This window comes from Mycothermus thermophilus (genome assembly GCF_041956435.1).
Source record: "Mycothermus thermophilus strain CBS 625.91 unplaced genomic scaffold VTJ04scaffold_5, whole genome shotgun sequence".
Lineage (NCBI taxonomy): Eukaryota > Fungi > Ascomycota > Sordariomycetes > Sordariales > Chaetomiaceae > Mycothermus > Mycothermus thermophilus.
The window spans coordinates 1553487-1576302 of record NW_027191431.1 but is presented as its reverse complement, the minus strand read 5'-3'; the positions used below and the strand labels follow the sequence as shown (position 1 = coordinate 1576302).

At 52.0% G+C, this 22816-nt stretch overlaps 9 protein-coding genes across 9 annotated transcripts; 5 read left to right on the top strand and 4 right to left on the bottom strand.

The window, feature by feature from the left end:
- Positions 1 to 50: 50 nt before the first annotated feature.
- On the bottom strand, positions 51 to 602 carry VTJ04DRAFT_7615 (uncharacterized protein; the record flags this gene model as incomplete). Its single annotated transcript, XM_069365962.1, has 1 exon — positions 51 to 602. One exon carries the CDS (start codon positions 600 to 602, stop codon positions 51 to 53), a length of 552 nt encoding a protein of 183 aa, XP_069216944.1.
- A 1568-nt stretch (positions 603 to 2170) lies between these two features.
- On the bottom strand, positions 2171 to 2546 carry VTJ04DRAFT_7614 (uncharacterized protein; the record flags this gene model as incomplete). The annotated part of the gene is made up of 3 exons (XM_069365961.1): positions 2171 to 2216; positions 2285 to 2368; positions 2434 to 2546. The coding sequence occupies 3 exons, from the start codon at positions 2544 to 2546 to the stop codon at positions 2171 to 2173; spliced, it is 243 nt and encodes an 80-aa protein (XP_069216943.1).
- A 601-nt stretch (positions 2547 to 3147) lies between these two features.
- On the top strand, positions 3148 to 5018 carry VTJ04DRAFT_7613 (uncharacterized protein; the record flags this gene model as incomplete). The annotated part of the gene is made up of 3 exons (XM_069365960.1): positions 3148 to 3649; positions 3713 to 4079; positions 4154 to 5018. The coding sequence occupies 3 exons, from the start codon at positions 3148 to 3150 to the stop codon at positions 5016 to 5018; spliced, it is 1734 nt and encodes a 577-aa protein (XP_069216942.1).
- A 1560-nt stretch (positions 5019 to 6578) lies between these two features.
- VTJ04DRAFT_7612 (uncharacterized protein) lies at positions 6579 to 7147 on the top strand (the record flags this gene model as incomplete). The annotated part of the gene is made up of 2 exons (XM_069365959.1): positions 6579 to 6957; positions 7020 to 7147. 2 exons carry the CDS (start codon positions 6579 to 6581, stop codon positions 7145 to 7147), a joined length of 507 nt encoding a protein of 168 aa, XP_069216941.1.
- Positions 7148 to 7650: 503 nt separating this feature from the next.
- Positions 7651 to 8319, top strand: VTJ04DRAFT_7611 (uncharacterized protein; the record flags this gene model as incomplete). Its single annotated transcript, XM_069365958.1, has 2 exons — positions 7651 to 7698; positions 7765 to 8319. The coding sequence occupies 2 exons, from the start codon at positions 7651 to 7653 to the stop codon at positions 8317 to 8319; spliced, it is 603 nt and encodes a 200-aa protein (XP_069216940.1).
- Positions 8320 to 8536: 217 nt separating this feature from the next.
- VTJ04DRAFT_7610 (uncharacterized protein) lies at positions 8537 to 9316 on the bottom strand (the record flags this gene model as incomplete). Its single annotated transcript, XM_069365957.1, has 1 exon — positions 8537 to 9316. One exon carries the CDS (start codon positions 9314 to 9316, stop codon positions 8537 to 8539), a length of 780 nt encoding a protein of 259 aa, XP_069216939.1.
- A 3723-nt stretch (positions 9317 to 13039) lies between these two features.
- VTJ04DRAFT_7609 (uncharacterized protein) lies at positions 13040 to 13987 on the bottom strand (the record flags this gene model as incomplete). The annotated part of the gene is made up of 2 exons (XM_069365955.1): positions 13040 to 13254; positions 13948 to 13987. 2 exons carry the CDS (start codon positions 13985 to 13987, stop codon positions 13040 to 13042), a joined length of 255 nt encoding a protein of 84 aa, XP_069216938.1.
- Positions 13988 to 15826: 1839 nt separating this feature from the next.
- Positions 15827 to 18245, top strand: VTJ04DRAFT_7608 (uncharacterized protein; the record flags this gene model as incomplete). The annotated part of the gene is made up of 5 exons (XM_069365954.1): positions 15827 to 16354; positions 16424 to 16647; positions 16686 to 17624; positions 17654 to 17807; positions 17865 to 18245. 5 exons carry the CDS (start codon positions 15827 to 15829, stop codon positions 18243 to 18245), a joined length of 2226 nt encoding a protein of 741 aa, XP_069216937.1.
- Positions 18246 to 19142: 897 nt separating this feature from the next.
- VTJ04DRAFT_7607 (uncharacterized protein) lies at positions 19143 to 21404 on the top strand (the record flags this gene model as incomplete). Its single annotated transcript, XM_069365953.1, has 1 exon — positions 19143 to 21404. The coding sequence occupies one exon, from the start codon at positions 19143 to 19145 to the stop codon at positions 21402 to 21404; it is 2262 nt and encodes a 753-aa protein (XP_069216936.1).
- Between the last annotated feature and the right edge of the window lie 1412 nt (positions 21405 to 22816).

Sequence of the window (22816 nt, the reverse complement as noted above, 5' to 3'; positions counted from 1 at the left end):
TAAGCCAATGACAATCTCATCAACCCCGTTTTCGATCCTCAATCCCACCACTAACTGCTTTCCTTAGAATGACACTGCAATCCCAAGCCGGCACCCGTCTCTGCCTCTGTGTCCGCCGATCTTGTCGATGCATCCGAATCATACTCCAACGCCCCATAAGACTTCTTTTTCCTCTTCGAATCCACGCTGCCGTTAGAGCCAGAACTGAGCGTCGGACTCGATGCTGGACTCAGATCATCCCCGTTCACACCATCTTCCCTTTGCATCACCCCTTCCAACTCGGAGCCAACCAGAGTTGGCCCGGTCGACAACAACGGTGTGCGTTCCGTGGGTTTGGAGATACCCTCTTCTTCATCCCGCGACCTCCTCCGTGATGGCGACGGTGATGGGCAGAAGGTGGTACAAGAAGGTGATGATGAGAGACATCTCGTTCTTGACCGCCGGTCGCCAAAGAAGACGGCCCAGAGCAGAAGTAGAGAGATGACAACGAAGAAAGTGAGAACCGTGGACTGCTCGGTGAGGATGAGGGGGATGTCGTCAACGACGTCTGAGTCTGGTGGTGGTGAGAGGGTGCTGGGCGGTGGTGTGATAGCGGGCGCCATGATGTGAGTGGGGTTGACGATGACGCTGTCTCCCAGATGGCTGGAGGAATGAAATGCTGGGACATGGTGAGCAAAGCACAATATGCATGCTGATACCAGCCATGGCTTACCTGGATGCTCTAGATGGTTTCTTCAATTGTGACTAGGGAGTCGAACTAGGTAGACGCTCTCGTTCAAAGCGACACCCTGGTGCGAACCAGCGCTTGACTTGTGGTGGGATTTGAGTCTCAAAACAAGCCTGGTAGCTCTCGAGGCTAGAATGCCCGAATCATGCAACAATAAAGAGGGGTAGTTGAAAAACGGAACAATGAGTGGCGAATCACCGAATCGCCAGAAAGCTAAACAAACTTAAAAAGAAACGTGGACTAGGCAAATGCGCAAACACAAGTGAATAAGGGGTTGAATGAAAGGAATGTTGAGAAAGAGCAAAAACAGGGAAAAGAAAGCCTGCCGATCAGTCTGCGGCAGTGCGTGCTTGGGGTTGCCCTTGGCGATGAGGGCTGACTCCGCCCTGCAGTGTGCCGCACTCAGATTCTTGATAGGGAGCCCGGCGGCTGCGCTGGGGCAGTGAGGCTCGGCCTGTTCCCGAAAGAGCCGGCGGTTGCGCTGGGAATTTGTGGCGTCATCCAAAGCAAAGGGAGGTGGTCGTTGGGGTTGCACAATGCTCCTCCACACGCGGCTCCGAGCAACACATGCATGAGCGCGCAGGTTTTGAGGCTGCTATATAAAATGACCATGTTGCCTGACTTGCCCATGAAGTGGTGTACAGTCTTTTGAGGCAAGTCAAAGGGGAGAGCCTCGGCCATCTATTCCAAGGTCATACCTGGAGCTTCTCGCATCAAGCAGGCAATGGTGAGTGAGTCTTGTCTCAATCATCAAAACTGCATGTCTTCCTCGGGAAACTGCTCTCCTCAAAGCGCCCAGGGAGTGAGGTATGGAGTGAGGCATTTCAGTCAACCAATGCCTCCCCATATTAATAGTGCCCCTCCCTCACTTATGGACTAGGCTTGATGATGTAATTATTCGGTTGAGTCAAGCGGGGTTCCCTCGAAGCCTCACACCTTTTCTTTACAAGCCCAGATTCAGGCTCGTACATACATTCAGACCGTCTCACCGAACTTTTGTTGCAGCAGAGACCACCAGGCTGTGATAAGGCACTGTAGTAAGCGTCAGCCTGCGATATCACCTCATTTTCAGATATTGATCCAGCCCCTTTCTCGAGCCTCAATATGGAGTTTTCGTATTCGTCCATATTTAACCCAACGGCCAGCCCATCTCGATATTGTTCTGTTGACCGATTTAGGACCCGTTCAATGTCTTACGCTGCCGCCGTTGACCTTGAAGAGCTCATACTCTTCCGACCCATCCACGTTGCATCTCCCATCTTTGCCTCTCCAGACGGGCAGCTTCTCGCCGTCTCGACATAACTCTGCAACAGCACCATGCAATTCCGGTGATGATGACTACGGCCATCATGGAGCCCATGATGAGATATACCGTTTCGGAGCTGTTCATGGTGTCCGAAGGATTCCTGTGTTGGTTTCTATCCTTCGAACTTCAAGAAGGTATTACAACGATCCTATCGCTAGAGATCCGATGTGACTTTGATGTGTGCTGTAGAGAACTTGTAGTTAATAATAATACCGTATTGACTCACTCATGATAACATGGAACCAACGTACCGAAGAGTGTGTGTTTTGAAATAATAACGAATTCCGCATGTCGTTAGTATCATGGGAACCTTGAGGTCTATGACTGACGAGGCTCTTGTTGAGATTTAGAAGTGTGAGTTACTGATCGGCCATGTCAAAAAACAAGGTAGGTCAAGTACTTCGCAAACCATTCCACCGACACAAACTTAAACAAAGACCCTATGCTGATCAAGGCGTTGGGGACTTTGACACAATAGCCCTGACCGAGTTGCACGTTGTAAAGAAAGGACATTAGGATGAGGTAACATCTGACCCCTTGTTGGTCACAGTTTATAGGGTCTTCTGTATCTATTGGACAAAGGCGAGGCAAGAGTAAAGACCATTTTATGAGACTAGAATACCAAAGGCAACATCACCAACTTCTCGTCTCATACCGTTGGGCCAAAAGTCTGGCGGGTTTGACATTACCCTCCGTCGGGTAAACATCAATCCGCTAGTCGGGGAACGGCAGGTCCACAACGCCGAAAGAACCTTGCTAGATGGGCTAAACTCGCTTACATTGCCCGTATTCTGTAATCTCGGACAGCGTGAGCATTTTGAACCCTCACAAAACCAAGCAACGCTGCTCCCAGACTGAACACTATTGGTCCGCAGGGGCATCGCTTTGTCAAGCCACGATGTGGACGGGAGCAATTGCAACACACCGGCACAATCCATGGGATCTCCTTGATCATGGACTTGCCACTGTTCATGTGGTTGGTGTTTCGCGGACAGTCCACAGATGTGCTACAGACTACCTTATATATGGGGAGGACTTGTACATACACATCCTGCACCACTTAGGTCCCTATTGTCGTTTATATTAGTGCGCCCACCGCACCATCCACGGCATCATGAAATTGGCTCTTATCCTCGGCCTTACTGCAATCACTGTCAGCTATGCCCAAAACTGTCCGCTGTTGGGACCAGCTTATCCCGCCGCTACTGCTGTGAACGACGCGGCCTTGTTATCAGCGACAGAGAAGTTTGAGGCAGCCTTAGCTTCAAGCACAGACATCGACAAAGATGCTGTATCATACGCCTTCGGAATCTATCGCGCGCGCCAGGGTCACGCTGAACCCATCTACCAGACCTTCAACACCGCGAGGTCACGCAATGCGTCTATGCCTGTTGGCCCAGACACGTTGTTTCGGATTCAGAGCATCTCCAAAGTAATTACTGTCTACACCATGTTGGCCAAGCTATCTTTCCAGCACTGGCACGAGCCGGTGAGCAAGTTCATCCCTGAGCTGGCCGATCTGCCGTCTCCACCGCAAGATGTGATCAGGCAGGTCGACTGGTCGGAAGTCACCCTGGAGTCTCTAGCCAGCCAAATTAGTGGTATCGCTAAGGAGTGTATGTCCCTTCTCCCTCATCTAAAGGTTCACATAATGCGTATGAGGCTAACTGCGAGAGGAGACGCCTTCAACGACGTCTCATCTGTCCTTTCCACCTTGCCCGGCCTCCGCGCACTGAACGACTCCGAGATAGTCCGCTGCGGTGCAGCTCCATTGAAGGCATGCACAAGAGCCGACGCTCTGAAGTACATACGCGAGAATAGCTGGCCGGTATTTCCCTCCTTCCACTCACCCACCTATTCGTCCATGGCCTTTGAGCTGCTCGCTTGGGCAGTGGAAAACATCACCAGCACACCGTTCGCGGACCTGGTCCAAGACGCCATCCTGCGCCCACTGAACCTGACAAGGACGTTCCTCACGCACCCGGGGAATGACACAGACGCTGTGGTAGTTGCGGGGTGGGACTTGGATTTTGGTGATGGAGCTCCGTATGTTCAACCCCTGCCCCTCCTGTCTTCATCTCTTAAACCTCAAGTCAGAGACCTAACCCCAGGTCATACAGAACTGGCGGCTACTTCTCCTCCCTCACCGATCTCTCAGCCATCGGCAACTCCATCCTCACCTCCGCCATCCTCCCCAGAGCAACCACTCGCCGCTGGCTACGCCCGGCAACCCATAGTTCCAGCCTGACCTTCTCGCTCGGCAGTCCCTGGGAGATCATGCGCGTACCAGTGCCGGTGGACATGACGAACACCACCACCCGCATTGTAGACCTTTACACCAAACAAGGCGGCGGCGGCTCTGGGGAAGGATATACCAGCCTTCTGCTTCTATCTCCAGACCACGAACTCGGGGTGTCAATACTCACCGCCGGACCTGGAGCGACCGCCACCATGTTAGCCATGCGTAAGCTGGTGGTTGATGTCTGGCTACCCGCCGCGGAGGCTGCGGCAAGAGAGCAGGCGGCACGGGCGTTTGTGGGTCGGTATGTGAACTCCGACAATTCCTCCATCCTCGAAGTCTCGCTGCAGCCCGGCGAGCCAGGAATGGCGATCACGAGAATGGTCAGCAACGGGACGGATGTTTTGGCGCTGCTGGTAATGGCAAGTCAGGTCCCTGGAGAAGGGGAGGGGAGGGTGTGGTTGTACCCGACGGGGTTGGTACAAGAAGTTCAGGGGAAGGGGCAGAAGTGCAGGAGGACTGGAGGGAGAGGGAAGAGGATCGCGTTCCGTGGCGTGTTGGGAAGAGCTGGCGCGGAGCCGTTGTCGGGTGGCCAGGACTGCGCTTCGTGGGCTGACAGGGATAATATCAGATGGGGGAATTATCCGACGGATTTGGTGGTGTTTGAGACAGGGGAGGATGGGAAGGCGAGGACGGCGAAGGTGCCTGTGTTAGGGGTCACATTACAACGGGCGAATGGGACTTGATGGGCGAAGTCTTTTCAAGGTTCCCATGTAAATGGAACTGTTGATGGAGAGACAAAACGAGGCCAGGAAACGACATGGGTTTCTCATCAAGCTTGAAATTGGGAGCGATATTGATTGGACTGCCATGGTAGATAGATACAAGATTGGTGACTTTAGCACCTCAAGATGCCGCAATCGTTCCAGATAAACTTGTCTTCGCCTTCAAGTTAGCAACTACATTAAGGCAACAGAACTAAACCACTTTTAACAAGGAGGCCCAACTTACTCAAGTCGATGGATGTTCTCGCCGCTTGGCCCGCTTTGTTATGACAGAGGCATGACAGAGTGGTTCCGGACAGGGAGCAGTAGCCGCAACTGATCCAAAAAGCGCCACTATATATCAAAAAATTTCCAAAGGTTAGTCATCAATTATTGCCTGAATAATGGTGGGAGAAAAGAGAATAAGGTGTATTACCCCGGCCCAGGGTACATCCGGCCGTCGTGGTTAACGATGCACGCTCCAAGGTCCAACTGCGTGTGGGAATCTCGAGTGCCATCGCACTCTACACAGTCCCCTACCAGATACCAGCGATCCTTGCCTTCTTGCTTGTGTGCCCGGAGTTGAACGTTCTTGGGTTTGTTAGACTGTCGATCAAGTAAACCTCCCCCGAGAGGGATGACGAGACGGTCTCAAACATGGTCACTTATTACTCACATGGCAGGTTCTGGCGTAATCTCCGGACCCGAGGACAGCGGGGGGCAAGGCAGTCATAGCGACAAAGACGATACCCTTCATTGGAAAGACTTAACGGGTCGCAATGTGTCAAGATATGGAACACTCCACGTATGCCAGTAGATAGTACAGAAAGTTTTGTGAACACCTCGACGATCTTACAGGGTACCTAGATCGATCAGTTTCGAGAATTTATAGTTCTCGACTTCAAGCCACCTCGTGGCCCGGTCCCAGAATGTCCTGCTTTTGTGATTTCGTTTGCCCTTCGCCTTGTGTCCTTGACATTCATAATCCAGGCAACTGTCGCACTCCATACCCTGGCCACTCACTACAGCCTGCAAAGTGGCCAGTCATACATACCTATTGATAAGGGCAACTGGTTTGGGAGTGCTAGTCAAGTCAGTTGGTAGGAGGCTTGATTGGTTGACCCATAGTAACTCTCAGGGCTACCCCCTCTAACTGCAGAGGACATGCGGCCGACATCTCAAACCAACCATATCAGAGGGTAGCATCTTTGAACCAACAGGCACCACGAGGTATTAAGGGATCCGTTCCCGTGTCCGTCCTCATCTCGTCATACAAACTCCATCATCCTCACTTTCTACGCAAGATCTCTATTAGCACTCTGGCCAAGCACAACGGTATCCTCCTCTGCAACTTCCTCCCGAAATCACAACTGTGCCTTATTGACGACTCTTTCCGTAATGACGAGCCCGTCCAATAATACTTCATTCCAGGACTTATTCCACGACCGTGTCCGTCAACATGGTCATGAACTCATTTCTTCCGTCTCGGACCAGATAGGCGGCACCCCCTCAGGGTTATCAATCACTCTGGAGACCATCAAGATGCCTGGATTCCCTATCTTCTGGGCATGGTCCGTGGGATGTGCCAACCGTTCCATTGAGCTAGCCGTGTATGCCTTTTTCCAAACGGACCAAGGAAAAGCGATCCTGAACGTCGCCGACGGAGTTGAGTTCAAGTTTGGCATTGCCCTTCTGGTACTCCCTCCATCCAGTCAAGCACCCGGTTATTGCCCCACCGGGTTCACCGCGGCGACATTTCCGCTCCAGGAAGATCACGAGGCCGTCATCATCCCCCCGACGTCCTCATCACTACCTCGCTCCCACGTGTGTATCCGGGCCATGACCGGTGGCTGGTTGCAGACCGCGCCCCACACAGATCTCAAACCACATCTGCTAGTCAAGCCTCGGGATCCACAGGCCAGTGAGTCATCGTAGTCTCTCATAGTTGGGTCTGCAGTTTGCTGACCACGCATAACCAACAAGACGCCGACCAGAGATACATGGGTGGATGGGTCGTGGACGCCAACGGGTCGGCGGTGTACGGTTGGGTTACTGCTATCGTTGGGAATAGGGGGTATCTAGTGTCAGCGTTGGATCAGATGGAAGGTTGACCACAAAGATGGGCGGTATGTTGGTGATAGGACATCTTGTACACTGCCAGTAATAGCTCGGATTACAATATCTATAACGGTGACAGTTAAATACCTATTGTACCTTATGTACCTAGATATGTGATAACATCCAATTGAGTAGGTCAAATGGGGGGCGTTATCTATTGCCTGCCCAACACGGACACCGACGGTGTGTGATGAAGATCAATAGCAGTTGTGTTGGTGATATCCTGCCTTGAGAACCATAATACAACCAACAGGAGTTGGTGGAGTCCGTGAATGTCCAGCTTCGTTTGAGGAAACCAAGCGCCAACATTGTGCGCTGATGCGTTGAAGCATGGGAACAATGGATTGTCCCTGGCACTACGCCGAAATTCAAGAATGACCATGAGATATAAAAAAAATGGACGCACCGTGCCCATGACCCTGAAATCTTGTAGAACATCGTCCGGCCCCTGTGAACAATCAAGAGCAGTAAAGGCTCACTGACAGCAAGCATCACCATGTCCCTTCTGATTCGTATCGGTCTGATCTGCCTCTGGGCATCCTTGGTCAGCATAATTAATACCTATCCCCATCGATGTCCCTTGTCTTCACCTAGGCTTACGATTTCTTAGGTATTATGCTCACCAACGACTCTCAGCGGCCGGAATACGGAACCACCAAATCTCCGTTATCGTCCAGGTCCGGTCCGAGATATAATCAAGGACATGGAGTATGATCTCAACGGCGTCTACCACCTGGGAGTTGACGGTGTTCTGCGCAGCTTCTCCCACGACAACCGTGTTGTTGACTATCGCCAACTCGATCCGGAACAGGTTAAATCCTTGGCCTCGGGCCTGGTGGCTCAGTTCGACTACCATGGAATCGAGATTGACGAGGCCTTTCGTGCTATGGCGGCCGCTGACGAGAAGTCCGAGGTTGACGGCCGTCTCGTCACCGACCTACAACTGCTGCTTCATCCTACGGACCCTTTGAACTTCCCTAGTGGACGCTCCCAACCCCAGAGCTCACCGAACCCCAACAAAGACGTTGTAGATAGGCTCGAGGCTCGCCAACCTGTCTACTGTGGCGTCACGTGCTGGAGCCTTCCGGACTGTTACTGGGTTTACTGTCATGCTTGCTTTTTTCCATCAGGCACTGGGCGGGTTGGGGCTTGTTTCCTGTGGTAATTAGGTGCATGAAAGAAAATTACTTCCATGGCTGTATGAGAGACAAGAGAGGAACACATAATGTGGTTGGGAGTGAGCTTCCCGTGGGTAGTTGGCCCAAGGTGAAGGAGGAGAGCACGGTCGGATAGGTATAGGTACCTAGTAAATTTATGAGAGACTGCATCAAATCCGTCGATGGTCCATGGTCTTGAGGTTATATCTGCACGTAACGAGCCCCTCATTCCCTCCCGACCTCCTCAACCCCATTCATCACCAGCCATCCCGCAAGTACCTCATGCAACCACCTCCCGGCATGTCCCTCCAACAACACTGGCCTTTCCCCCTGCTTCCTCCACATCCATGTTTCGTTGAAAAATAACACACCACCGTCACCCACGGTCTCCATCCCGGCAACGATCACCCCCGCGACCACCGGGCCCGTATAACCAGGCGGGGCATCAAGAGCCATCTCTGCCCGGTGTTGTTTCAGCCCCGGTGCCAGCAGAGCAGGGACACTGCTCATGACTTTCCAAAATCCGTTGACGCGGTCACCAGGCAAAAAGTCCAAGCTCTGGATGTAGTCTGTGTTGAAGGTCTGTCTGCCAGACTTGGCGTCTCGAGGAAGGGATGCCCGAAGAAGGAAGGCTTGCGGCGTCCAACTGAAGGCCGTCATAGTCCCCCGGAGATAGCGTCTCAACACAGCGGAAATGTCTGGTTTGCTGTCGTCGTCATTTGCTTTTGCCAGGACAGCTGGGTGCAGTGGTCTAGATAAGACCACGCGCTCGTAGGCAAGCACCCATTCCTGATCCTTAGCATCGGCAACTTCTTGTGGGAGGTTGAGTGGATAGCACACGTTAGGAGGGATAGTGTCGAAGTGCTTTCTTTTGTTTCTGATACCGGTCGATATCGTACATTCTCTTCTAACGAGGCGGTTGAGGTACACGAGGTAGCCTGTCGAGATGGCGAGGGGGAGAACGGCCAGGCCGATTGCCAGTTTGGGCGTCGTTGGGAGGGTCATTCCCGTTCTGAGAAGTCCTTCGAGGATGGAAAGGTTTCAATAAGATATCGCGGACAAAGACTCAGAGTGTGACAAGGGACTTGTTCGTCGAGAAACGTGAAAATCCCATGTTACGTTCCGCAGCTGCCACTGGACACTTGTGCTGCCAAGCGGAGAAAATAGGGGAGCACAGCAAATCATGAGGTAAGCCGGCCTAACTATGGCCGGCAGGTTCTGACTTCCGATGCGTCACACCTCTGATGGCATAACAATGTCACGGGTTGGCACCCGTTCCTTGAGGGTTAGGGTTGTGACCCTAACCCTAGCCCCACTGGTTTAGGTTGTAGAATAGTGGAGCCGCCTGGCCCGTGCACCCCACAGGTGAGGGGCATTTAACCCACGGGTCAGGTCCTCCAGGTTGTGCGTTCCTCGCGCAACCTCGTTGCTAATAAGAGGACCCCTACGTTGAGCCATTGAGCATCCCGTGGCAAACAAGCTGGTCTTGATAGTTGTTGAAAATGCCCTCAACCATATATTCCACGTCCTGTTTATCCATTATACATCCCTCTCGCCATGGTTGCTGCGATGCTGCCATTGGGTCATAAATGTTGCAATGGCTTGCACGAACCGTGATCCAGAGCCGAATTCTAACATGATATTTGGGCAGGTTATAACTTCGGTACCTGAAGGTTCTTAGTGTTAAAACACACCATAACACTCAAAGCATTGGCGAAGTAAGAAATTCAAGTGAATAGTAGTTGTAGAACGTAATAAAGCACGCCATCATCTGGGTCCCGCCGTAAAAGTTCCAGTTAATCATGACCTCGCTACCTGTCTAAACCCCAACTACCCCTGATCTATTAATGCCTCCTAGCTTTGCAGCTTCTTGCTTCTTTTTCCTCCGTTCAAGACACTCCCAGCAATTTGCAACCCATGATGCTGCATAGAACAAGAAGATGATCGAACTCAACTCCACGAAGATGACAAGCAGGACCTTGTTGAAAGTTTGAAGTCCTGACCCCTCATTCCGTCGAGATATTTCCAGGTGGTCCGTGAGCATTGGCGTCATCGTCGTCGATTTGGTATTTCACCACGAAAAGTGGATGGTTGAGGTGCGAAGATGTATTTAGGTGTTAATTACAACTTCCCTGATAATTAGGTGGGCTGAACATGGTTTGAAGGACGTGGGTAGCGTAGCCCTGAAGGGGTAATGTACCAGTTGGCTTCTTGGTGTATGAATATAGCAGGCGTTAGACAGTGAAATAACATTCTTCATATTATCTCACCTGTAGTTGGGGCCTCTGGTGTCCAAGGAATTCTCAGCGACGTGTCAACCTGGTTGAATGGAAACCATGACACTACTACAAATCATCATCAAAGCCTAAGATGGATTGAGGGGATAATCGAGAAAGGAAACCGAACATTCTCTAAGCGTTGGTCTGAATAGAAACAAAGCTCCAGTCCACTCCTCCTTTAGGTTTTTTTTTTTTTCTTTTTTTGGAGCTGGCTGCTGCCTCCGAGACGCTGTCCTTTTGAACTCGCTGTATGACTCATATCAGGTCGCTTGGTGGCTTTAACATTTGTCGTCTGCCAAAGATATCAGAATTGAATGTCGAGATAGACATTGTAGCATGACGTCCGAGTTACCCAAGTGATTTCCACTTTTGGTCTCGGGCATGGCACACCCATGAACAAAATCGCGGCCACATACATAGAAGCATACACGCGGTTCACAATGGACAATGAACAAACCATGGTTTGATTCTTTCGCGCCTTAGTATCTACTCTATTCTAGCAATGATTTCCCTCTTCTACCCCCTGCTCGCCTCACGTTCTTCTTGACCAAAGCCCACTTCCTGTCCTCCATTGGAATTGTATGCTGTCTATCATGGCCGACAAGCCCGGCTACATTTGCAGGCACACCAAAGAATACCAGCAAGGGTCAAAACACCCAGAGCTGATATGAGGATAATGGTAACAGTCGTTGAATCCATTTTTTGATGCTGGTGCGAGAGTGGCTATTTCGATGATAGATACTGTGGACTGTCCTGGTCCTCAGGTTAACAGATGTGAGGATGAAGTGTTGCTGTGAAGATTGAAACCCTACTTAAGGCTGTTGAATTGAAATGTCTAGTGCGGTAGTACAACAGCCCTACAGGCTTTTGGAGATGAAGTCAATGGTATGAAGAATGGTTCATACTAGCGTCAATGGAAAGATGCCCAGGGAGCGGGAGGGGACTTCATATATTCTGGTCTTGGCTGCCTCCAGGAAGCCAACTCTTTGACATGTAGATATCTGAAGTATTCAGGATGGAACGCCAGTTCCTTATTACAAAGCCTAAGTTGAGTGATGAGCACAAAGATTATCTGGCATGCCCTTCACCCTTCGCCCTTCCCAGGGACGACTTGAGACAACAACTTCATCTGACAGTTCGTCATCCATGCCAGCAACACGTTTGTGGCGTATTAAGTGAACAGCACTGGAAACTTTGCTGTATAACTGATCAAAATCACACGAGATGACTAGAACTACTCCTTTGACATCCCAGTAAACAGCTAATACTAGATCCAAGCACAAAGTAGCAAGACCAAAACAACCATTATAAGTGTACCTCCCAACTCCAGCCTCGACAAAGACTCCATAACCTCCTCCAAACACATACCTCATCATAATCTAGACCTGTTCACCTCCGCTATTATTCTCAGCCCCTGTTGTTTGTTGGTCTTGTGCCTGTGGTTGCTTCTCACGCCGTTTCTGACGGAAGTGTTCCATGATGCCCTCGCAGAACATGATCACTGTGGGCATGATGAACAGAATCCCGGTCAACAGCAATGTCAGCAAAAGGAAGAAGACAACTGCCAGAACTGCTGATACCCAATCCATGATGCTGACTGTTGGGGGTGAGTGTTCAGTGTGGTTGAAGTTGCAGATGTGATGTGTTGAGGAAGTTGGTTTCTGACGCTTGGTAGTTCAGGAACAACGGATCTTAGGTGTTCGGTGATTGATGAGAAGACGGAGGTTATGTGTGGGTGTGAGTAAGTATGAGTTCACAGTTAGACGAGGTATTTGTATGCTTCAAGAGATGCGGCTAGATCCGCTCTTTCAGTCATGGGGGCTTCCAGTGGGCATAGCCAGCTTCTTGAGTCATTTTCCCTGGACAACAAGTCATTTCTGACACCTCATTGCACAAGAACCTCCAACGAACAGTCTATAAAGAAGCCAGCTCATCTTGCTCAAGGGGTTAAAACACTGAGTGCTGAAGATGTTGAATAGACACACTCTTACCCATGTCGTGACATCAACACAACACGATTTCCAAGCCGCCGCTATGAATTAGTAATAAACATCAGCAAGTGTACAGGGCCAATGGTTGAAATCCCTGAGCCTTTTCCCGGAAGGTTTCAGTTGAGGCGAAGTGGGGTAATTATGACTTCTCAATATACACAGATTCTCCATGTGGCTTTTGTGGCACTCAAAAGAAACATGTTACACGCTCGTACTACCATTGCCAGGTGCCCATCACGCGCCTCAAAGCCCGACTGAAAGATCGCCTGTGGCATAGTATAGCTTGCCATACGGTATTTCTCCAGCAACCCGTGTTTCCTTCTCTGACCTCAGCACAAACCACGCATCATCCTGTCCACGCGCCTTGTGCTCCTTTCCCATGCTGATGGCCGTCAAATAACCGTCCATAATAACAACAGTCCCAACCCCCAAGATCCCCATATGATTATCATTTATACTTAAACTTTTGTGTTTTGCGAAGCCTCCTCCGTGCTTTGCCCACTGCCATTCCCTCCCTCCTCTCCGGATGCATCTCTCAACTCCTCCTGCTGCTCGCGCCCCATAACCCTGTGAGCCACGTAGCAAAGGATAAGCAGGGCCACGATGACGATGAAGAGCGACCCTCCGAGAGTGGCGGCGAGAATGATCGAAGTGGTCTTGTCCACCGCCATGGCTGGTGTCTGTCAAGTGATGTTGATCGTTGTGTCGGTTGAAGGTCGTGACTTGGCTAATATGGTCTGAGTCAGTCATTGGGAATTGTCATCAGCCACAGAATGCCGAGTCTGGCCAAGCCTGGGCAATACCTTTCAACTTCAACCGTTCAGTCACGCAAAGGATGGAGACTTCAAGGGTCGGAGAGAGTCGTTGAAGTGAGGTACGGTGGGAGTGGGGATTTCAAACGGACAGAGAGAGGGCCTCGACCAGAAAGTGTAGAATGGACCCGAGTCACGCCGCCATGCGTGCCTCTATGCCAGACTCCGACAGAGTGAAGGGCAATGAAGGGAGGTGATACAGAGCCAAGATGGGATGGCAGCCCTTGGGTTTGTGCTGAGGTCAGTACAACCCGCTGGAAACAAAGAGAGTTGTGGAGGACATCTTCTTGGCCGGCCGTCAGAAACCTCTATTTTCTCACTTCTGGTCTCCATCGTCAGTCAAGATTTGCTTGAAGTCAGTTTTACCCCTTTCGGCTGCTCACTAACCACCTGCCTGGAGGCAACTAACACGGCACCGACACCATCCAAAATAGGAAGCCCAGAACTGGTTTCTTGGAAGCTCATTGGGGGCGGTGGGGCGCTGGCTTAAGCCCGTGGGTCCCGAAACGTCACATCCGGGCACAAGCGGAAATGCCCTGTCTCCTCCGTCTTACGGACGTCTGCCTCAAACGGCTGTTCGGATGCCGAGATCATGTCACGATGAGCGAGGACCGTCCAAGCAACCCTCATGCCAACCAACAACTTGACAAATGATACCTAAGGGATTCGCTAGAACTTCATCCCGCACTATATCGTGACCCACCTAAAGTTCTGAGACAAAGTATGTGACCTGCTTTGCTCGGGCTAACTACCTTATATCAGGCTGTAAGTTGGAGTGCCTTTGTCAATGAGTCACTGCATAACCTCTGTGTCTCGACAGTCCATCAGTCCAAAAGGCTTGGGTACCTACCGGTAGGTAGATGATGTGAATAACCACCCTAGCTCCCGGGCTCTTTATGTCTTCAAACCCGAACCTGACCAGACTTAACACCACAGAAGCCTGGAAGAAATTATGGAGCTTTCATCTCGGCAACAGAGCCGCAGAACATATAGCTCTCCTCCTATTGAGCCGCGAAAGCGTTGTGTCAACTATCTAGCTCCTTTTTGCGGCTATTGCGCACAAGGCTTTGCGCTAGCTAGCTCGGTATTGCTTTATTAAGCCAGTTCTTGAATGTATCATGCGTCTCCCTGGTACGTCTCCTTGCAGCCAACGATGGAGGCTTACTTGGATACCTCAACGGGTCTTCCAGCCAGTTGCTGAAGTCTGTCTCATGTTCCTCCTCTTTTCTAGTCACCGAAGCTTGCGGAGCTATGCTTTCCAGCCAGCCACTGACCCTTCGCTTCACTCTCTTGCAAAGCCCATGGCTAAGAAACATGCCTTGGCTAGCCCGCTCATGAATGGCAAAGTCTTGTTCCAACATCGTGATTCGTTGCATACTGGCCTGAGGTGAGAGGGGTCGGAGCTAAGTAACTAGTTCCATCCCTCCCTGAGTCACATACCTACCACTAGGTAGGTTGGGCATGTATGAGCTATTCCCTCCAGCTCGCCACTGGGTGAAGGTTCACCCAAATGAGGATATTCTATTGAGCGCCGTGCAGGCAATGCGTACACGCAAGATGTGTGAAACAACATGCAACATACCAGCTGATACCCAAGCATTAGACGCTCATACTGCTCCTCAACTGCCTCTCAGCTGTCGGAAATCTCTGGCACATAGCCTGCTTGGGTGCATACCTAGTGCTAACTCGGTCATCCTCGTGAGCCATAGTGAGTCCCTGAGGTGAATGTGTATCACGGACTCTGCGTACCTCCTACAAAACCAAGTGCGATGTTGTCATGCAAGTTTTCGCGCTGTGGCTGGCCGGGGCTGCAGAGGGGCCGATCGCTGCCCTCTCCAGGAATCGGTGCACTGCGGGCCGCCGTTACGGGCCGTTCCAGTCTTGCACTGGACTCCAACTAACCGCCAATTGCAGCACTGGGACACCAGAGGGTTTCGTCATGGACCACCTCACCCAATCAAGGTGTGGAATACCCTGTGACCTAGAAACGAGTATACATCTGTGGGGCTGTGGTGGGGTGTTTGTTGACTGTCGTCATTCTTGCACGAGTTCTCGAACCATCGCCAACTAACATGCATTGGGTAATCCTCCCCAACAAGGCGCTGCTTCCGGCAGCTGAATGTCCTCATAATTACTCGGAGGTTTGGCAGGGAACTAGTAGACAGCGGAGAGCTGAGACCTCTCGGTGCTGCAAAACTTTAACGACCTCTAGAGAGTAAGTGTTTGTTTTATTGTCATGTCCCGAGAGCCGGAACAACATACTATAAAGTACCGAGGGGCAATCATGGAACTTTCCCTTGACTCGAAGCATAGACCCTCATCTTCAGCTTCACAAGGGCACTTGAATCATCTTCACAACACAATCACCTTGAATCGTTTTCCTAGACCTCACTTTGAACCGTCTTTTCACACTTGACTTGTAACACGATAATCATGGCCAGCAACCTTTTCAGTCTCGATATCGTCTCGGCCACCTGGGGCACCGTGGACGTAACCAAGAAGGTTCGTGGCCTGTATGCAAACTTTGACAATCTCAAAAAGTCAGACAACACCTTTACCATCACAGCCACTGAGGAAGTTCTCGGCCCGGATCCCAAAATTCCTCATAACCCAAAGATCCTCGTCATCAACTGGCGTGTTGTTCTCTCCACAGGCGATGTCAGCGAGCTCCAGGGGACAGCGATCAGAGAGGGCGAAACCGGAACTATCAACTACGATGGAACCAACTTGCCCGCCTTCAGCTTCGCCGCTCAGAATCCTGACAAGGTGGCTATCCTTAAGGCCTTCTGGTTCAATAAGGATGTGACGGGAGTAGTCCAGAAGGTGGCGAACGATGCCGCTCCTAAGTCGACCATCCACATCGACTCGGAAGTCCTGCAACACTTTGGCGTAGAGGACCCGGCGCCTCTCGTCTTCAAGCAAATTTCAATCACGTTCGCCTACATTTCACCAGCCGGAAACGTTCTGATCTTCACCAAGACAAACAACGATGAAGGGGTGGATATCCGCCAGGGCCCGGCCCCCCCTTAGCTCACCATCTGGGCCGCAACCTATGGCGGTGTCGATGTGACCCCATACGTGGCCGGCCTGGTCGATCAGGCAACTCAAAGCATCGACGCCAGTCTTTGGAACTTCCCTGACACGTGGGTCGGCGTCAACAAGACTCTCGCCCTCCTCTACCAGTTTGATGGGTACCCGCTTCAGCTGTGGCTCGGCGCCCTTGACGACCCCGTCAAGATTACTCCTGACGAACCGTATCTCGAGGAGAGAACCAAGTTTTCAACCAACATAGGGAGAGGGCGGCTGGTAGGAAAAACATCCTTGCCGTCGTGTGGGGCCTGATGCACAACGCAGAGTCGGGTATCAGCCAGGATAAGTTCGACTATATCGAAGGGACCGGCACCTTCAAGCCGACCAACGAGTGGTTTGGGTTTGATGGGTGGTACGGCACCCCCAAGACGGCTACCGTCTTCTACCAGTACGGCCTGACTGGTCCCATCAAGTTCGTGACTGCTCGCGAAGCCGATGTCGAGGTCCAACTCGATGCCCCCCGCCCCCTCTTCCAGGACCCATTTGCCGGCACCGGTTTTCTTGTGGACCCATACGGCCTCGGCGCTTTTCGTCTGCAGGTGCCTGGTCTCAAGGACGAGAAATGGATCAGTATCGACACTGAGAACGGTCTCCTCAAAACCACGGACTCCACACAGAAGGCTGCCATCTTCGTGTTCTGGACTATCCAGGGCAAGGTCAGGCCGAAGGTCTCGGTCCTTGGCGTGCGGCCACCCAACACCGATCCACTTGTCTGGTACTACGTCCAAATTGTTACCTTCGAAGGATCCTTGTTGGCCCCGCCAAAGATCAACTTGGTCCATGACCCCTTGGAGGCCACTGAGGCCTCTTACGAATTCCCTGCTGGCAGCCAGACGCTCAAGGTCCTGCTCGGCTTCAATTCTGGGCCAGGCAGTTTCAGGCAGCCCATTGCCCTGCGCTACTATCCGGGTGATGAAAAGCACCGCGACGACATCTGGGCGGTGCGTCTCTTCCAAAGCACCGCAGGGTCGCCGAGCGACAAGCTAGAGTTCGCCCAGTCTCTTTTCACAGTTGACATCAACGTCCCCAAGCCGGTCCATGTTGTTATCGGCCACGAGAACCTTGGCTCGGCAACCTTGCTTTGGGGTGTTGCCGACCTCGTCCTCGATCTCGTGTTCCACGTTCCCAACACTGCTTTCTCGTGGGTCTCAAACTCCCTCCGGCCGCCAGGGTTGCCGTCCTCAACTGGATCCAGAACCTCAAGTTGAAATTCCGGGAGTTCCAAGACCTCATCGGCATCGTCCAGCTCGGATACAACTTGTTTGGCAAGGACTGGGCGCTTAGCCAACCCGGCCTCCTCGCCTGGTCCTCCTCTGCCTGGTTCGTCAGTCGGCTGGAGAGCGCCGGGCTCATCTGGGACCTGTAGAGGACGCTTTTCCAGTACGTCCCCGTCTCTGAGTACGGCAGCCTGATCCTCAACTTCGTCGCGTGGGCCGTCGCCGACACTGCCCACCCCGCGACTTGGCAGCCGGGTGTTATTCTTTCGTCCCCGCAGTTCGTCAGCGTGGCGTTGGACGTCATCGACAGGATCGGGGAGACGACCCGGCATTACCAATGGCTTCTCGTTGGCGCACCGACTGAGGGCGTGCATGATGCCGTCGCTGCGGCGCTGCCGGAGCTTCAAGACCCAGATCTAGATTTGGCCAGCGAACTGGAGGCCCTCAAGGTCTTCAGGGAGGAGAAGGCAAAGGAACAGACGGGCACGGCTCTGACCCAGGACGCGGTTGCTCTGTTGGAGCGGCTGGCTCGGGTTCCGCGCTAAGAAAGGAGTTCTGAGCCCATGCTGCTGAGGTCCAAGCACCTGTAGGGTCGTTTGCGGAGTGATGAATAGGACTTGACGCGGCTGTTTGTGATTTCTCTTTGCAGCATTGATTTGGAGAATTGGAATAATTACTAGCCATCATTGAGCTGGTAGCTGTTAGCGTTCGCTCTTCAGTTAGGCACTCAATCAACCATCTTCGTGAACGCCATTTTGCTGTACGTGTACAATACTCTTAGTGACTGGTCTTTCGAATCTATTCGTAACCCCCAGATGAAGAAGCAAAGAAGAATTGGCCTCCATAGAAAAGGTGGGAGCAAAACCGTCATCCTGCCCCCAGGAAGATACCTCCCCAGAGCCCAGATGCTCACTCCGAATGCATTCACTACAACCTGAGGCCAACAGCGTCCATGAGCGGCATTAATCACGCATTGCAGATCTGACATCTGGCCAGTTAGGAGCGTTAGGTCTGCCCAGAGATCATCATCTGCAGGGTTGGTTGTGAGTTTTCGAGAGTCAAAACTTTTGTGAAAGTGCCTGTACCAATCAATTGACATGCCGAAGTCTGGTTTAACGTGGCCCGTGACTCGTACTGTGGTGGCGTGCAATGTGATGCTTTGGGTAATACTACTCGATGGCAAGGCGCTGCTTCAAGCAGCCGAACCCCCTCGCTCAGAAACTGTGCAGGGCGCTAGAGGATTGTGCATAGCTGAAATGTACTCGGATTAGCACAAGTTGAACAAGAGGGGAGTGTTTCTCAACAGGTAGAACCAGATAAAACGCAGGTAAGAACGGCACATTAAGGTTCTGCTTCAACTCACAGCAGAGTCTTGGATTGTTCTTCACAGACACCCAAGACCATCTCTACCAACGACTTGGAACAACGTCGACAAATACAACATGGGCGAATACCATCATAGTCTGGACATTGTGTCGGCCACCTGGGGCACCGTGGATGTTACCGACAAGGTTCGCAACCTCTATGCGCAGAGTGTGCGCGAACACACCTTCGTCTTCCAGGCCAATGATGCCACTTTTGGAACGGACCCCAAGATCGCCAGCCCCAACAAAAAGGCACTCGTTCTAGTATATCGAGTTATGCTCCTCACAGGCTCTTTCAGCAAGTTTCTCGCGTTTGCGATCAGAGAGAACAGTGGAGGAGGACTCCCACACGGATCCTCAGCAATCTCTCCCAAACCCCCTGCCGCGGATATCAACCGGGTTGCCATTGTTAAGGCCTTCTGGTACGACAAGGACGTCACGGAAGTAGTGCAGGCGCTGGCGGACAAGGCAGAGCCGGGATCTACGATCAAAATCGGTCAAGCAATCTTGGAGGCCAACGGCGTGTCAAATCCAGCCGGAGACACTCTTAAGTCGATTTCGATTACCTGGGGCTATTATTCGCCGGTACATCGGCAAATCGAGCAATTCTTCGTCAGCACTGGCACCGATTGGGATCCGGCGGTTATCCGCCAGTGGCCGCCGCCGCCCCGACTGATCATTTGGGGAGCCTCGTATGGGGGGATTGACTTCACCAACACCCTGAATGATCTCATCGACCAAAAGACCCAAACCCTCGACATAGATTTGGAGCACCTCGAGGACAATTGGCCAAACAACCACAAATCAATTGTCATTCTCTATCAGTTTGAGGGCTACCCTCTTCACGTAAAACTGGCCACAACTGCGGGGGAGACTAGAGTCGTGCTCAGTCACAGCTACCCATATCTCCCTGACCGAATGAAATACTTTAACACACGCGAAAGAAGGCCCGGTCATCTCAACGTCCTTGCTGTTGTCTGGGGCGGCTGGTTTGTCAACCAACACATCTTCGACCGCATTGAGCAAGAGGGCGGCTTCAGCCCGACCGTCAGCTTTTTCGGTTTTAATAGATGGACAAATGTTGTAAAAACAGCTACTGTGTTCTACCAGTACGGCTTGACAGGTGATATCAGGTGCGCAACTGCTCGCGAGAGCGATATTCGAGTACCCCTCGAGACCCGCTGCGCTCTCTATCGCGATCCGTTCACCGGCACGGGCTTTCTCACCTTCCCCAATCCCACAGACGGTTTTCGTCTGTGGTTGTTGAGGGACGGGCATAAAATCTGGCTCAGCGTCGCTCCCAACCGCAAGACCCTCATACCTACGAGCCAGGAGAAAGACGCCGCGATCTTCTCGTTCCCGTCGGTCATGCCCGATTCAACTTCACAATCCACCGTCCAGGTCCTCGCTGTGAGGATCTCTGGTGATTCGACCCCGAGCCATTCCGGGTATATCAGAGCAACCGTTGAGGGAGGCCCGCCCGCCAAGTCAACAACTCTCGAAATTGTCTCCGACCCCAAGGATGCCACCGAAGCTCATTATGAATTTCCCCCCGCCAGGCTGTCAACCAGCATCCTCATCAGCTTCAAAACTGGAAGGAACACCGCTCTCCAGCCCTTCGTCCTGCGCTACTATACGGGCCTCACGGGACAACAAGGCGCTGTCCAGGTCGTGGAACTTGGCCAACCTGCCCCTTCGGAAACCGGCTCTCTGGCACCCGGCGACAAGCCCCGACTCGACGACTCGATCTTTAGGTTCGACTTTGTCATCGCTAAGGAGCCTGAGCCAGACATGGTCGCTCCCACCGACGTCCCCCTTTTCAACATCGCCGAACTCCTCCTGCATCTCCTCTTTCACCTCCCCAATGCCGTCTTTGGGTGGCATTGCAAACTCCCTTCGCACGCGAAGTACCGCGTCACAAACTGGATCCAGAAGACTCCGGGGGCACGGGCCACTCTCCTCGCTGATGTCGACACAATCAGGTTAATGTACAACAATTATCAGACGTCCACCAGTAGCGATGTCGGCAGATTCTGCTGGACTGCAGCCCGCTTTCTCATCGATGACTTGGACAAGAACGACCTGATCTGGAGCTTCTACCGAACCATTCATGACCCCAACCTCCAGGAGGGTGACTTCCCAATAAACCTAATGCATTTCATCTCCTTAAGCAACAACAAACCACTGGGATCCGACTTCCTTGTTCTCCGAACCGCCGAGGTCACGGCGCTGTCTTACAGCGCACTCAACTACCTTGAAGGAACCACCCGGTTGGTCAGTGGCGCGTCAAAACACCACCAGAATACCATAGCGGCAAAATTTCTGGGCGTGGATGGCTAGCCGCCCTTCCTGGAAAACCTGTTAGTCGTGCCAAGCGGGTTTTGGGATCCGCCTGAGGGGATCATAAGAGAGAGGTGGCGTCGGATAAGGACGACGACAACTCTGTCGTGAGAAATCTGGACGGGCTGAGGGCCACGCTGGCTGGCGCTGTTGGAGAATTTGGCTCGGCTGATGGATATTCACATGGATGGAGGTTTTTTTTTTCAACAAGTGAGCGGCTGTGCTTCACCGCGCGGCAAGGCGAGTCTTTCCTCTTCAGGCACTTCGTCCTGTTGAAGGCTCGGTTGGGTTCAATAGTGCCGGTTGACAAGTAGTGAACAGCAGGCAGTCGATCGTGTTGTTTGGATTTCTTCGGGTTGGGCTTTTTTTGGATGGAGTTGGTAGTTATGTACCTAGTAGGTACTCAAGCGACTGAGTTGACAGCCTTCACTTTTCGGTGAATGTATCAACCAAAGATCCATTTCAAGAGCACAAAAATGAGACCACCTGGTGAGCCAGCATGCCAGTCCGCTCGGAACAGCTCATCACGCAGTCCGTAGAATCTGTAAACAAGCCAGGGGTTTGTAGTCTTGTACACAAACGTGGCTCGTAGGGTTATGTTGTTGAACCGGGGGTGGTGTTTGCGCGTATCCACCAAACTCAGCTCTTCCTGGGGAGAATGGGAGTTTGGATTAATAACGGAACGCAAGTGTTTTGGGCCTCACTCGAATCCTCTGGCTCCTGTCCTGAGTGCCCAATGCTACCATATTGTGGCATGATCTTGGTGTTGTGGGTGGATAGGACAGTTGGTCGGTGATCCCCAAGTTCTAACTCTTGATGAAAGGAGTGTGGATGGATGTATCAGGAGTAACATGTCAACAACTCCAGCTCATGCGCGGCAACCGCGCGTTGCGGGTCGTCTTACACAGCCCGGCCTACGGCCGATTGGTAGTGGGAGGGGCTACTAGGGTTGCGATGGATTGGCAGGAGTATTGTGGATATTATTGTTGTGACATGTCATCAGATGCGCGAGAGGTCTCGATTCACCACCAAGGACTAGCACCTGATAGCTTTCACGCAACGTCGATGCTTCGGGCAATGTTTGCCGACAAAATTCTGTTTCAAGCAGCTGAATCCCCTCTGGCCCTGAAATCTTTAGTGAAATCTCGCAGCGTGCTAGTACTAGCTGAGAACTCCATGTCGAGACGTGTTTCCAACGCTTCGTGATGCAACGGACACCACATGCTCCTTATCTTGCAATCAGTAGAGCGACATCCAGGTCGATGTACTCTGCGATAGCAGATAAATAGGTGAAGTCAACCATGGAACTTGCCTGGGGTAACTAGACCAACTTCCATCTTCATCCTCAGCATAGCCTTCAACCTTGCCTTGCCCGCCGAAGACTTGAACCGTCCTCTCGAAACAGCGTCACC